The 16,733-nt window shown below is 35.5% G+C and overlaps 1 protein-coding gene across 1 annotated transcript in view; it reads left to right on the plus strand.

Annotated features, from left to right (window-relative positions):
- Positions 1-7,535: 7,535 nt before the first annotated feature.
- Positions 7,536-16,733, plus strand: part of LOC127849284 (uncharacterized) — a 72,177-nt gene continuing 62,979 nt past the window's right edge. Inside the window, exons 1-11 of the mRNA XM_052382004.1 lie at positions 7,536-7,650; positions 7,972-8,016; positions 8,138-8,217; positions 9,562-9,630; positions 9,771-9,900; positions 10,422-10,544; positions 10,808-10,978; positions 11,368-11,544; positions 11,990-12,166; positions 12,465-12,680; positions 12,907-13,316. Of these exons, the coding sequence (XP_052237964.1) occupies positions 7,641-7,650; positions 7,972-8,016; positions 8,138-8,217; positions 9,562-9,630; positions 9,771-9,900; positions 10,422-10,544; positions 10,808-10,978; positions 11,368-11,544; positions 11,990-12,166; positions 12,465-12,680; positions 12,907-13,316 (1,608 nt within the window). The 5' untranslated portion in view covers positions 7,536-7,640. The remainder of the gene's footprint in view (positions 7,651-7,971; positions 8,017-8,137; positions 8,218-9,561; positions 9,631-9,770; positions 9,901-10,421; positions 10,545-10,807; positions 10,979-11,367; positions 11,545-11,989; positions 12,167-12,464; positions 12,681-12,906; positions 13,317-16,733) is intronic.

Consider the following 16,733-nt stretch of genomic DNA (forward strand, 5'->3'; position numbering starts at 1 on the left):
TCTGATAAAAACAAAAGGTCAACAATATTTTTGGTTAATATTTCTTGGATATATTGAAATTTGTTTCGAACACTGTTTATGTTTAAAGACGCACAAAGAAAACGATTCGGCTGTTTTTGACGTAACTGAACGAGATTGTCAAATATACTGGGAGTATCCGTTGTTGATAGGTTCGAGTCATCAAGAAGTTCTGAGTGAAATGAATCTTCAAAATAAGAATTTGAAAAATGAAAGTGCGAACAAGAGTGGCGGGTCCACGCATCGTCAGATTTACCAAGCTTTATATAGTCCTTTAGGGTGATCCCTTCACATGAGATATGGTTCCATGTATAGCACGCATCGCAATAGATAGCTCTACCATTCCACGTTATTGGCCTGCGGCATGACCCACAAAGGTCTCTCCCAGGGCCTGGGTTCAGTGATATATCTCCACAAACGAGCAGTAGCCTACACGCGTGTTTTCGGGTGATTAATCGAACAGGAATATATAATGGAACAGTTCTATTAAATTTAATAGCATAGAAAAGGATAGTCCATTTGTTGAAAGTTGGTTCTGGTACTAAAGTACATGTGTAGTTATTAAGTATATCGTTATCCGAAACACCGTTGTCCGAACTACCATGAAATCGACTAATAGTAGTCTAACACACAGGTGATTGTCTATCTGAATACTGAAAGAAAGATAATATTAATATTGTTCTCAGTATTATATATATGTATCTTGCCATTTTAGGTCGTTGGCTGCAAAGTCTCGTGTGTCTGTTGTTGTATAACGTAGGGCCCGTATTCACCAACCGATTTTTAGACTTGAGAATAAAGAATAGACTTAGAACCAAGAAAAATGTGTTCAGTGTTTGAATATATACAGGCCTTCACTGGTGATTATGTCATTAACAAAATGTTCTTTATGAAGAATAATATAGAATAAGCTGTTTACAGCAGAGTTTGACTCAAAATTAAAGAAATTCTTGAATATTCTAATTTAAAGAATTTTCTTTATTCTTAGACTTAAGTCTAAGAATTGTTTGGTGAATACGACCCCATGTGTTTGAGTTTACCTTCCCTCGCGAAAACACATCACATTGATAATTTCTTCTTTTTAGAATGTAGTTTGAGTTTCAGACGTGCTGTGTGTCAAGTTGGAATGTCCAAAATGAAGATATTTTGTTTTAAAATTGAGAAAATGTGGTGTAGAATCTTCAAAACTAAATATTTTCATTAAATTTCTTGGTTTACATTTTTGAATAAAGGCTACACACCACTTACTGCACGCAAATCTTACTGCACTGAGTAGGTTTCATGTCACACATGATATATGAGATGTATGTATGTTTATATGTTTATGAGTTTATTATAGGCTTTTCCTCTTTTTTATATATTTATAATAATTTTTGAACATTTAGCTCATCTTTATGCTCACATATAACAATCTCAAATTTAGTATGGCGTTTCTGGAAAAGGGGGGTAACCTTGATTGTAAAGCAGACACTTTTTGTTTTCACTGGTTACCCCCATTTTTTTCCTTATTTTTCATTCAAGCATACATTGTAGATGATTTCTATGTTCGAAGATTGTAATTTCCTTTTGCCATTTTTTTTTACAATTTATTTAAAAAAAGACTCGTGACTAGATATTGCAATTTTTCTCGTTTTGGAAGGATGACGACATCACTTGTTTGTTAATTTTTTCTTTATTCCTTTTGTCACATGTAATAAACTATCATATTTGTATACATGTATAGTATGCATTTATCTATTAATAAATAAATAAATACTAATAAAGTGTTGTTTGTTCAATATTTGGATGAATGAGAGTGAATTTTGTAAATAAATGGTTCAGAAAAAATGGAGAAAAAAAATTTGGGGGGTTCAAAACTGAAAATGTAAAAACAAGTATTGTTTGGTGAATTGTATTTAAACTTTAATGATTTATGCAGACTACCACAATACTAAGAAATATGCGAAGAAAGAAGAGAAAATCAACATGTCCCATTAGAGTGCTTATACCTTAAGACATTACATTTGGTATTTATAAACATATTTTAAGATATTGTTATTTTATTTTGCGTTAACGAGACATTTAAGAAAAAAGAAAATCAAAAAACAACAACAAATATTCATGATCATTCTCGGAAATATACGAAGTTACCGGATATGATATTTCACTGCGCAGATCGAGCGCGCAAATCGAGTACGAAATGTTCTACGTGAGACAACGTACACAATCTGTACACCGTTCTTTATCAATGTAAAGGCCCAGTCTCACTATGATGCCGGCGGAACACTGTTGCGTGATCCGGGCTCTACCGGGATGACCCGGGCTCCATCGGGGACGATCGGGGAAAACCGGGGCTCCACCGGGAAAGTATTAAAATGTTGATTACCTCCGGAATGAACCGGGAGTCACCGGGAAGGACCGGAAACGACCGGCGCAGCACCGGGAACAACCGGGACGGCATCGGAAACAACCGGGACGGCACCGTACCTCCATCGGGGCCCATACAGACCCCGGCAGAGCTACGGCAACGCCCCGGTGAATGCCGTTAGAATCCCGGTATAGCTACGGTACAAAAGAAAACCGGCGCTCTGCCGGAACGCCACCGACATTCACCGGGGCTCCGCCGGGGCATTACCGGCGATGACCGGGGTGAGACCGGGGCATTGCCGTAGCTCTGTTGGGGTCTGATGCCGGTATAGACACGGTGAGTGCCGGCGTCGTTACGGTATACCGGGGCTCTGCCGGGACGCTGCCGGCTTTCACCGGGGCTCAACCGGGGCACTACCGGCGACAACCGGGGCTATGCCGAGACGCTGCCGGCTTTCACCCGGGCACTATCGGCGACAACCTGGGCTCTGCCGGGGCTTGACCGGGATAAACCGTAGCCAGTCCGGGTTGACCGGGAAATAGTGTGACTGCGTTAAAAGATTTCTACGAATCATCCCGGTCCTCGCCGGTCAACGGGCGTTAGCAAACCGGGATGGACCGGGGCTCTACCGGCAAAAGTGAGACTTGGGCTTAAGTGGATTTTTTGTTGTATATACATTAAAAAGGAAGTATGAGTGTTTTCCTGATCTGTTAGTGATGAAATAGAAAACAATTTTAGGCTATTGAAAGGTATTTATTTGACGCCAACAATAACAGTTTTTGCGGCTATGTTGTTGTTGTTGTATATCTTAACAGCCTATGAAGACGAACCTCTACCAGATCTGTAGAGTTAAACAAAAGATTATCGTTCCCACACCCAGTATCGTATTGTCCTCCACCGTCTATGTACACTGTAGTATATACACAACTATTGTATTTCCTTGCAGTCTCTGAGCTTCTGCACTCAACCGCTAGGGTCAATCCGTATGAACTCAGACAAAGGGAGAAATTCGGACAAAACATCCTAAATGCATTTTACGTCACACTAAACCTAGCCCCAGGCCTTCAGCGCCTACAGCGCTTTGATTATATACTTGCGATAATTAGAATCAGCAAATTTGCTGTCCAAATTATTTTCTGGCTGTGTAATAATATCTTGCAACAAAACAAGGAAAATGATAAATATCATTTACATTTTGCAATATAAATGATATAAATGTTAACTTTATGTAAATTTTAGCCTTGACCCCCAGCGGTTAGATAAGCCATATAAAGAGTCTGTGTCAAACTCATCGTGCGACGAATGTTCGGGCCACTGCAATGCAAGCACCCACCTCTGTGGTAAGACATTTGTAAAAGTGCTTTTGTGATAATAAATCTCATCATCAATAGTTTTTGCATCTATATAGTCCACAATGTTATGTTGAACATGAGGTATAGTCTAAATGCAATTTAATTGACATATTGTGTATTATTATATAATAAATGTAAAATATTTTTATTCCTTAGCCTCGTAACTATTAAAGTGACATTGATGCACTGTTTGAAATAATTTGACGTGCGGAGTATAATATTTATGTTATATTGACCGCCGTTGTTTTTTGTACAGATTACGGTGGACTTATATGCCTCAGCGGATCCAAGTTAAACATGACTACATACACATGTGATTGCGTGTCAACCGTGTTGCCCGGAACATACAGTGGCAGTGAATGCTCGTGTGCGTACATTCTGTAGCTTACAGAGTTTTAATAGGACTTGTCCATGTACTTTTGTGGACTGACTGACTGACGGATTGCAAGTTTTTTTTAATAGTTACTTGAAGTTTGGCGTTTTCTAGAAAGTATTCCTTTATTTTTGTATAATTGATACAAGTCGAAACTTTTAGTCGATATTATATTATATTATTTATATGCATAAAGTTATGTTAAATTGTCATCATTTCTGAAAAAACTTCAATTTGATTTTTTATGTAAGAAATTCGTTTGATAAATAAATGTCAAAACAACAAAACGTATGAAATAATGTAGCAAAATATATTTTCAACAATAAATGATAGGTTTACATGCCCGTTTGAATTGATGAACTGTTGTTCATGTCAACATGCAATCAATGTTTAGAAAATGGACACTATCCAAATGATAACTCTCGTTATACATTTTTGTCTTATGTAATTTTGTTTACATATACATTTTATTATGAACTAACCAACAAAACAACTACATATATAGTGGAGGACCCATACAGACAAATCAAAATAATACATGCGTTATCATATTTTACTTCAGTAAACTCTTGTTGGAACAAATGAAATCGATCCAGAATGTTCAAGGTCACAAAACAATACATGCGTTATAATATTTTACTTCAGTAAACTGCGTTCGAGTCAATGACTTCGATCCAGAATGTTCAAGGTCATTACGTGGTACGTGCGACACGAACATGCACACGATGTTCCGTTGCCCTTGGATGTGTAACGTCTGTCCGTGTAAGGGAAACACATTTATAGTTGTTATTTTTGTTCCAAGGTAACGAATAAGCATCCTTAATCGTCACATGTTCTCTAAAAACGGAATTATTCGGTTTTGTTATATGAATAATAACCAATTGAGTCAACAAATTGCAGTTAGCTGTTTGCAAGATGTAAAATAGTTCGCTGCACTTTTCAGACTCTGGTTCAAGTTGGAACGTCACTGTTATATCGCGGATGCCATGGGAGAAGGGTCTTCCGTTGTGCACAACAACGACGCTCGCAACAACTCTGCGCATTGGCAGTAGCGGCTCGTCTACTTCCTTTCCAGCGCAGCACAACAGTGCCCCTACTGCAATGTCACGACCATACGCCATGGAGACATGTTTCACTGTTTGGTTTATGTTAATCATGTCTTTTTGTAACACGCGGTGACACGTGGAAATACGTCTCAAAATACTAAGGCCATGTTGCTACCCCCCCCCCCCCCCCTGGTACTTTAAATGTCCCTCAATCATAGTATTGTCTTACTTTTATAATCAGATTCATGTTTATATTTTGCCCTGTACCATGCGAAAGGAATGTCAAATAAAATGTATGTGTTCGAATATGTATGATGCAACGAAAACTGTTGTTATTTTAACAATTCTGTTGAACTGAATCGTTTGTTCGAGTTTTTTTACGCATTATTTATTTACATTTTAAGTCATCTTCGTTGTTTAAATTAGTATATTTACAAAGTATAATATGAACATAATATGTAATGTTTTACATGAGCGAATATTTACAAAATGAAATTCGGCAGTTTTACAAACATAGAAAATCACATAGTAGTCATGGATATTGCATTGGTTAATGTGGAGTTCTCCATTAAGATCTAAATTGTATGCTTATAAGCCGTAAACGTTTAAAACTACTCTACCTGGCACCTGAACGTCATTTGATTAGAATTCAGTTAGGTAGTTAAACAGGTTGTTTGAACCCCACTTCACAGTTTTCATTTAATGGAAGTGTTTGCGTTTCGTTTCAACAAGATGTATGAACGTAATGGGAGTCCTAGATAAAAATACAAAAGTGTAATTAAAAGGACAACTAATTAGTACATACATTATACTATAGGAAATGGATCGACATATGTAGCATACATATCTTAATTGTCGGAAAATTAATCCCTATGCCATTATAGATTATATAATTGCCAGAAATGTGCATCATAAAAAACATGCCAATGAACGAAATAAACCATGATATCAACGCACGATATTGTAACGCGAGCCTTCCTGAAGCCGCCACCGAGCGTTATGTGCGCGGCCTCACAATGACAATGTGCCTTCCAAAACCCTCGGAAGGCCAATAACAAAATAACAATGACTAATAATTAATTTTTCTCAGGCTACCTGCCTTATGATTGGAAACTGAAGAGTAATTGAGTCGCCACGAGTATGTACAGTGCGACAAACAGGGGACCGTTGCATTCAATGAAGCTTTAACTATTCGTCACCCCGAGGCCCTAGGTGAAACGTCCACCATCTAGTACGACTTCTGTAGACACCAACCCTCTGAAGACCCTCTAAACTTGCAACAGGAACTCTGCAGCCTGGGAAGCACCGTTTGAAGTCAACGTAATTACCCAATTGCTCCAGACAAATGTTCTTTATAGTACCGCACCCTTTCTTCAGATGGTGTCCTGCCCGCATCCGCAGGAGAGGTGACCAACTTGCCTAATTGCGAGCCTTTATATACTGGCGAACCGAGCGCCACCTAGCCGACGGAAAAACCGGATCCGGAAACCACCGACGTTACCGAACTTTCTTCGCTTTTGACGAAGCTAACCGATTGCCCTTCGAACTCAACGGAGATTACATACTATCAATTCATCATCCACTGCCTCAGAAACAAGCCGAATATACATGCAGGATTTTATTTGCACACATTCCTAAAATATCAAATGCTCTAGACATTCTTAATAAATCATTTCCAATACGAAAACAGAACTTACTGTGTTACTTAAACTAACATCTCAATATTGTTTACTTGGCAAATATAAAACTAAGGGAGGTAATTATAATGCAACCGTGAAGAAACGTGAATCATCTTATCCGAACCCAAAAAACCTCACAATATCATACGAACAACAGTCAATAACGCCTAAATGAACCGCACTTATTCGTTAAATAAGAAGATAAGGAACATCTCTGGTAAAAGAATACATTGCGTCATGAAGACTTAAACCTGAATTTTAACCATATCCAAATACACAAGAAAATAACTATACAAAGATGTTTACTTCAGACAATGTGCACTCCTCGCTAAATCTAGTATATGGGCCTTCGAACATTCCTTCTTGTCATTATAAGCATATGTGACTCCCGGCTATCCAATAGGTATTTCATGGCATTAATATAATATGTATTATAATTTAGCCTTTTGTGGTGTGCATGGTGTCAAAATATTGTATTTAAATATCTAAATTTCGTATTGATACTATGGTAGGGAAAAATGAGACTATTTAAATTCTTATAGTATTTAAATCAACATGAAAATACATGTACCATACATAAATGCAACTTGAAGAGGTAAACACTAATTTGATTGTGGCATAGCAAAGTTTTATAAAAACTATTCTCTGTTATTTCATCAAGTGACATGTTTCCATGTATGTAGGACATTTTTTACATACATCAAGTGTTATCTCCGTCACAGTCACGAATGTTAAAAGGTCAAACACCACTGATACTAAAGTGACTACGTTCCCTGATAAGACCAGTTGTTTCTCTAAAAGGACAAGGGGCAGTTAGGCGGAGAAATGAACATAGGTAGGTTTCATGTAATAAATAACATATGCTACACTTACGATTGGTTTTTATGATAATAAAATAATACATAATACATAAATATTATATTTTTTACATATATATGTGCGTTAAATAGATAAATAAATAGTATTATATAATAATACTAATATATATATATATATATATATATATAGTTATAGTTATATATAGTTATATTTATATTGATAATTATACTAAGAATCTAATAAGTATTTATATTTTTATAATGCACTGCACATGCAAAAGTGTATTTCAAACCATCTTGAAGGGTTTGTACTATGTTTCTATGTTCCTATGTTGCAGGAGTTTGGATTCCAGTGGGGATTATGTGCATGATTAGAGCGTCAGGTATACCATTGTGTTCATATTTCACTCCACTTTAGTACTCTATCAATACTGCATTCTTATGATACCTTAAAATGTTTATTCTGTGTTAATCTTGCATTACTTTTTTATGTTTTTTTTCCAGAATGCATAGAGTGTTTCAGTTGTAAAAACATTGCTGATCCTAATGAGTGTAGAAATACTTCACAATGTTCCAGTGGTCAAGTTTGTATAAACTTTATTCGAATAAATTTCGTATAATGCCAACATGTTTTGAACCCAGTTGAACTTAATACACATAAAAGAACTCTTTTGAAGTCACCGCTAGCACAACATGACCCCGGTTATATTTTAATATTTTTAAACATAATTTAAAATTAATATTTAATATAAATGGTGTATGAATAAAAATGCTTGTTTGAAATAAATAAAAACAAGTACTGGTTCTAGGCCCAGGAAACGGACTCGAGAGCGTTTATAAAAGCCGCAGGCTTTCGATGCAATCGAGCTAAAATAAATAGGTTTAAACTAAATAAATATGTTTAAACTAAATGACCCCGAAGTATTACTTTGAGAAAAATGTAAAATCAACCTTCAAACTTGTAGACACAGACAAGTTGTATTTATTTCATGAAAAACAGAACATTAAATCTGAAAAAACGAATGATGAAATGGGTACTCAGAAGTGTGTTTTGGTGCCTTATAATCACGAGTATATGAACTTTCATAAGATTGTTATCAATACTAAGAGAGAAATTCTCCAAAATAGACAAATAACAAGAAAACCCAATCTAGTCTGTATCACCGAAAAAGGAGTTTGTATTCTTGTTGTTTGCAATCACTTGTATTGTCCTCTATTTATGTCCACAAGTATATGCTGGGGGACATATTGTTTTTGCCCCTGTCTGTTTGTTTGTTGGTTTGTTTGCGTCTAACTTTAACATTGGACACAACTTTTGCAATATTGAAGATAGCAACTTGGTATTTGGCATGCATTTGTATCTCATGGACCTGCTCATTTTAAGTGGTGGAAGGTCAAGGTCATTCTTCAAGGTCAAAGGTCACATATATAGGGGGGGGGGTACATAGTGTTTCACAAACACATCTTGTCTTTTATTAAAGTCAATTTTATAATAGTGCGTTCAACAAGACAATATAACATAGGGAACTAAATACATATATGTCAAAGAAAGGATAATGTTTATTGTAGTCCGCACTTCATCTAACATTATTCAAATACCGCCAATACTAAGCGAGAAAACTTTTTAAAATGTAGTTAAGTCTGTAAATCCTTAAACGAGTGTTATTGTTCTTGTACTCTTAAATTCCCATTAAAGGTATCTATCATATGAAATTTCATTAAAATATGTTCAATACTTCCTGAATCATGCTCCACACAATAAGCGGGACATAAAAAATGAGGGACGGACAGACGAAATGCCATTAGCATATGATTCCATTCGGGTTCTCTTGGACACATCTATAAAGAAATACGATAAATATAAAATCGGTTCGAGCATCGTTCAATATGTCTTATTCATAAACAATGTATTCTGTTTTCATGAACAGTCATGCTCTTTACAAACATTCCAAGCTGACTCCGAATTACGCTACACCATGGGATGTCAAAACAATCAGGTAATACATATTATACTATATTATATATCTACTGTACTTTTTACAATAACAATTGTTGCATATAATACATTGTGTGTGCCTTCTTTGAAACAGAACTCCTGGTGTTGCACCCATGTATCAGTCACTTAAATACATTGCAGTTATGCAGTTCCCTCGCTGTTAGCCCACACAGTATCATCGGTCGCTCCGTCCAGACGAGACAGCAGTATATATGCTATGAATGCTGCAGTACTGACCGATGCAATGAGAACCTTTGCTTTCATAAAAAACGTTAGATTATAGACTTATTACAAAACGATTGGCATCACTCATATTCGATTGAAACGGTTTCCCGAATAGAGCATCCACATTTACCAATAGTCAACATCCATTCCTCTTCGGTTTCCTTTAGGAATAAATGTCGACTTAGATTCAGTTCAAATAGGCGTGGCGGAAAAAAATGTGATTGTCAGTCAATTAATTTTGTAACATGTCATGTGTTCGCTTCAATTTTATTTTAGTTTCAAACTCGGTTTTAGCTCACCTTTTTCAACGTCAATGCCATATCGTTTAACTTTTATTTATTAATCTAATAACGAAAGATCTTGTTGCTTATTTATAGCCATGAAAGAAGTGTATAATCAGTCGTGCATCCCATACTACAAGATAAGGTATATCTATCTGATCGGGATTCTAAAAATAAACACGATCAACAATTAATGCGAAGAAAAGTATTAATGTCATGCCTATTGTTGCTTAAATTAGTTTTCTGAAGTCAACTTTAATGTGTGAACACGTGTGCCTCTTTGTAGCTTCCGAGTGCACTGACGACGAAACACTCGACTGCGCTCGATTAAATACCCTGTTTAATGTTTGCGCAGATGTTCATCATGCAAAAATCACGTGTCCAAAGTTCTGTGGCCTGTGTCAGCTCGGTAAGATCACATAAGTGATATGATCAATATTTTTTCTTAATTTTAAAGTCAGTTCATCATGTTCCCGTATCGTTATAAAAGTGTGGCAAACCTTGGTCAAATATTATACAATAAGCGTTATTTAAATTTCATTATACATTTAGATAACGTCCCATCTCATTAAAGCGTAATTTCCGTCCGTCGTTTCTTTTACAACCGACATGGTTTCTGCACTAACATCGGTTTACTAAAATTATTTGAAGACTGATTATATTTGCACGCAGTTGATGGAAACTGGGCGGAATGGGGCACATGGACGCAGTGCAGTGTGACATGTGCGAATGGAACGCAGGAGCGTACACGCACCTGCACTAATCCGCCCCCTAGCAACGGTGGCCTAAACTGCAATGGACCAGCTGTTGGCATTAAACTGTGCACACAGCAGCTTTGTCCAGGTTAACATTTGCGTTCATTTAAACAACAAACAAAATGCTATATATCTAATACAAGCGATGCACATAGATAGTGAAGTAACCGATGCGTCTTGTAAAAATTGTAAATAAATACATCAAGGTGAACAGACGCTTCTACAATTAACAAATATGATAATCTTAATTTTCAATGCCTTCTATAGTCCAATAATCACATTTAAGCTCTTACAAAGTTAATACGATATTTTATTTTGTGTTTGAGTTTCCAAGTAGCACGTGATCTCGTTTTGAAATGTTCGATAAATAAAAATTTATAATTTGCCGCATGTATTCAAATCTTCCGTTTTCATACCGGATTCATCTTATTATAAGAGCAAAATTAAAAAAAAGTAACGTACTTTTCTTTCACTCAGTGCATGGAAACTGGACGGATTGGTCCAGTTGGTCTAGTTGCTCAGTTACCTGTGATGTTGGACTAATGAAAAAGACAAGAACCTGCACCAATCCAAGACCAGATAGATTTGGCGACAATTGTTATGGCAATTCTAGCGAATATGCTGTTTGCCAAAATGAACACTGCATTGCTCCGGGTAACAATATTATAATTTAGGCTTTTTTACAATATGTTGATGGAAGAACCTCGCAATTGATTTACAGTTGCAGCAACGAACAAAAATAGAAAGGAAGAATATATATACATTTTAATGCATGCCAACTAGTCAGGGTGGACCGTACGGTCCTGTTGTTCTAGTTAGTGTGTTGGAGAACTCAAAAAGCAGTCAAGGTATTGCAACAATCCTAAACAAAATGCACAGGGCGACTATTATGTCGGTGATAATAGCGAATATACTGTTTGCCAAATTCAACCCTGCTTTTCACCAGGTATGATTATTGTACTGGACGAAAGTTGTGCGATGTTTACCTGTTTAAAGCATTAGAGAAATATCCAATTAATTGACAAGGGATGCAAACACACAAGAAAAAAATGACCTGCCTGCTAGAATTAATGATTTATGTTTTACGCTTCTTCAACAGTGCATGGCAACTGGTCAGCCTGGTCCGTATGGTCCACTTGTTCTGTCACGTGTGATGGGGGACTTCAGAAGAGATTAAGGACGTGCACCAATCCTAAACCAAACGCTCTAGGCGACGACTGTGTGGGTGATCCTAGCGAATATACTTTATGTCTTAATGATCCTTGTGGCGCCAGACGTAAGTATAAATCATCATAAGTATAAATCATCATAAAATAGCTTTTGAATAAAAATGGCTCATCTTAAATAACATTAATATATGACTTAAGAAGTACTTACACTACTCTAAATTGCCCACAAAAACAGTAAACACGTATTAGGTCTCGGTGTATTAGTCGTGTAAAAAAAGAAGAAAATCTGTTATTAAAATGCTTGTTATTACAATTTGATTTTATGTCGAATTTTAAAGAAATATATTTAGTTTTATTTACAGTAGTGCATGTAACTGGAATCGAATTATAGTGGTTTGTAAAAAATATTATTTTACAATTGTTACAAAAGCGACGTAATGTTTTACATGTGTATTAAAGATGGTGGCTGGTCTACGTGGGGATTGTGGCAGAGCTGTTCAGTCACCTGTGGAGTAGGTCGCAGGCTGATGAGCAGGACCTGTTCTAACCCGAGTCCAACTATATACGGAAAAGCTTGTGAGGGAAACTCCGAGGCATTTGACGTTTGTGTAAACAGACCATGTGAGTAGATATACTTAAGGTGGTTTTGTATAAAAATTAATACTAATTCGGTTTTTATCGATTTTTTGTAAACTACTTACCTTGAGTTTAATGTTCGCTAAGTGGCCAATTTTAGCGCTTTACAATTTTGCTACCAACGGTCAAGTTTCGAAAGGCGGTTAGGGGAAACAATTTAATTAATTTAGTTTTAATGACAATGTAATAATTTTAACCTATACTATTGTAGGTAATGTTGTAGCCTTCAACGCTCACGGGATCAACATAATTTTGTCAAATAATGTCAATACATTTCCAACCGTGATCTTCAACGAAGGCAATGCTTACAATCCCTACACTGGACACTTGACAGCCCCTGTGGACGGAATATATTACTTCACTGTGGTTATCTGCTATTGGCCTCGACATGCTTTGGGTTTTGCCATCTACAAGGGAAATGCCGATATGAGCAGCAGTACACGCTTGACGATTAACTATGCATACAATGCTGACGACGCTACATGTACATCGGCCTCCTCATCTGCTAAGCTGAACAGAAACGAGCACGCCTGGGTTCAAATGAATCAGCATTACACAGGAGAACTATTTGAAGCTATTAATGCTTGGAACACATTTACCGGAGCTCTTGTCCAAGAGCTCTAATAAATATGTCAAGTTTTTTTATCTTTTATTTATATCCATTTTATTGATGTCTTTCATTTTTGGTTCGTATAGTATAACAGTTAAACACTTTTCGTTAATCTCAATTGAAATTGACTAATAATGACTATATGGTCATATGAAAACATGTTTATATATACATATAAACATAAACAAGCAAAGCACTTTAAAGTTCACATATTCTGGAGCAACATATCACAACGTACGTAATTGAAGTATGGTCACGATGACTCGTAAGAAGCACCTATTTAGATACAGAGGGGGTAATACCACGATAGTCAGCATGGCGACGCCCATGCCGAGACAGTTATTTTTCGCTGTTTAATACCATTTATCACATTTGTTTAATTTTAAAATGACGCTTACTTTACAGCCATTTCAGTAAAAAGGTGATTGGCGTTTATTTCGTATTAAAATTCGCTTTATATCTCGACTTTACAACCCGAAAATTTTCTCAAGTGGAGCTGTAATTACTAATTAGGTCATCCCGCTTAACAATATTGCAGCGAGTAGTAAAGTCGAGATATAGAGCGAATATTAATAGAAAATATTAATACGCTTGTAATTTTATTTGCTGTTATGGCTGGAAAGAGTGCGTCATTTAAAAAAATTATACAAGAAATAAAGGGTAAACAACGGCGAAAAATACCTGTCTCGGCTCGGATGTTGCCATCTTGACTATTAGGTAATTACCCCATCTGGATACAGATATACAAGAAGGTTCATTTGTTTGTTCCTAGAACTCATGACTAAAGACTTTTGCAGAATCAATTATGTGTAGGACCATAATATAGAAAACATAATCAAATATGGACACGATCAACATTACTATTTATGTGTGAGATAGAAAAATATTGTGTAGTGTGTTTGCGTTTTTATAGAGACTCCTTTAGCAGACAATATTTTTGAAAGTAGTGCAAAATCATAAGCAGATCATAGTAGACGTATTGGAGAACTATTTAGCGCATGTGTGATTGTATCTCTCTCTCACATAATTTATTTCTTTTGCATCCGCACTGCGTCTCGAATATTTATAAACATCTGTGTTGTGTTTAAGGAGATGTTTTGCGACAGGTACCGTCAAACCTTATTCACCAGTAAGTAAATATAATGTAACAGTAAAAATTACATGTTGTGTCATTAAGCCAGGTTTTAACGAACTCTGGCTTAATTAGATTATTTTATTACATATCCGATTATGCACGATACTGCGATATGTGTTTTGAAATTTCCAACGCCTGTAACGTTTTCTGGAATATATGCATTATAAAAATACAACAGCTCAACTCAATTGTTTAAAAAACTCAATTCTTAACTTAAAACGATTTTGTATTGTGTGATAAAAGTTATCAAGCACATCGACAAACTAGACATCAAACACATTTCATATGCACGCGAGGTTTATACAGAGCACCAGATAAGCTGAGTAACTGCGTTTTTCACCCTATTTAAATGTTTTAAAACGCAAAGAAATACAATATCATGCGTAGTGAAAATGCAACTTAATTGACTTTAACGCAAATTCATCAAATTTGATGCGTACGGTACAATAGCTTCAATCAAATGCTTTGCTCATTTTCGGTATTTTTTCTTTAAAATTATTATCGTAACGCGGCGACGCTTTCATTTAGCAAGCGCCTGGATGACAGAGCAGGAAAATAGTCAAAGTTATTCAAACGCTTTGCGGACTCGATTTCATAGTTAAATAAAGCGTCTGGCCAAATTATTTACGACGACATACATCATTTTCAATCTTACTGAATCCGTTGTTCATTGTGCATGTATTTGAAAAGCGTCTGTACATTCAGTTTCTTTTACCATGCCTTATAATAATGTCCAAGAGTGGTCGAAAGACGTGCGCGTTTGTTGCGCCAAAATATCGGTCGATCGCAAACTTGTTCGACCCAAGATAGCAAGAGCCAATAAGTGCTGAATCATTCGTGTTATCGATTTTTTTAAAGTTTAAAGTTTACATTATGGACAGTTGCAATGGTTAAAGATATTATGAAACATCTGTTTATTAAAGTTAATTATGATAGTTTACAGTTTTACTGAATCAATACAAGTGTGCAGCTTTAATAGAAGTTAATCAGAAATTATTTTAAGGTATGTATTTTTATAACTCGATTCACCCTATTTCAAGAATGAAATCACCCAATTTTTCAAAATCAATGGGTGAAAACCCTATTTTCAAAATAATTATCTGGGGCACTGGGTTTATATAGTTCATACATTTCATTGTGTAGTCAATTTCGATATGCAACATTTTGTGGTATGTGTCTTGCCGACTTTCAAATTGTTCGTGGGTAATACATATTTTCCTTCATGAATATTCACAACAAAATAAATGTTTATATAAACGCTCCGATATGGACTGGTGTTAATTCATATTTCGATTAATAATATACTTTTATAATAATTTAAAGAGGTAAAAAAGTTTTTAATTCTTATATACTGTTACTAGTATTGATTAAATAAATATATAAAGAAAATTTTATTTAAGTTGAAAAGCAAAAAGCTTATACAAAACATCAAAACATCCCACAACCATACTGTTCACGAAGGTATATTGTACCAACAATATATAATAAAATATATAAAAATGAATTAATATTTAAAGTTCTGGTAATTTCTCAATGCACAGAATTTTTTTTCCGACGGTATATTAATATTGTATGAAAAAAGGAGAAACCTTTTACATTGCTTGTGAAATTATGAAGCGATTGTTAAAATGATTATATACATTTGCGACCAACAAGCCGATTCAAATACATGTTTATGCCAGCATGCATATCGTGATACCCCTCAGCAAGAAATTGGTTTTGTGAGTTTACCTGTTTAAGTTTGACACAAAGCGCTATGCAATACAATATTATCCAATACACACTTAACGGAAGGAAGTGTCTAAAATCAATAATTATAATGTATAATAATGTAATAATGTATTAAGTAACAACAAAATTTAGACAACGTGTTCTGAAACTATATTAACATTAAATTAGGAACACAGATGATAAATCTAGTTTTGTTTACAACAAACGTTTTTTTATATATATTAACTTGCATAGATCAAAAGTTTGTGCGCATTTTATGTTCGAAAACAATACACTTCAAATGTTGCTTACATGTATATATACATTGACTTATCATAAACAGAACTTAACTCTGTAACCATGCGGATTTGTTCAATGGCAATTATGCGATAACAAAACTTGATCTTCATTTTTATCAAATTTCACGATTGTGAGTATCCTTTAATACTTTAAGTTTTGTCAAGAGAGTATGCAACGATACTAGAATGATACAATAAAGTGGTAAATGGTTCAAAGTGAAACGAAACAAACGCCTATGCGTCACTATATAATGATAAATATCTGACTTAAATGGGACGTGCTC

The sequence above is a fragment of the Dreissena polymorpha genome, chromosome 10, assembly GCF_020536995.1.
Source record: "Dreissena polymorpha isolate Duluth1 chromosome 10, UMN_Dpol_1.0, whole genome shotgun sequence".
In the NCBI taxonomy this organism is placed as follows: domain Eukaryota; kingdom Metazoa; phylum Mollusca; class Bivalvia; order Myida; family Dreissenidae; genus Dreissena; species Dreissena polymorpha.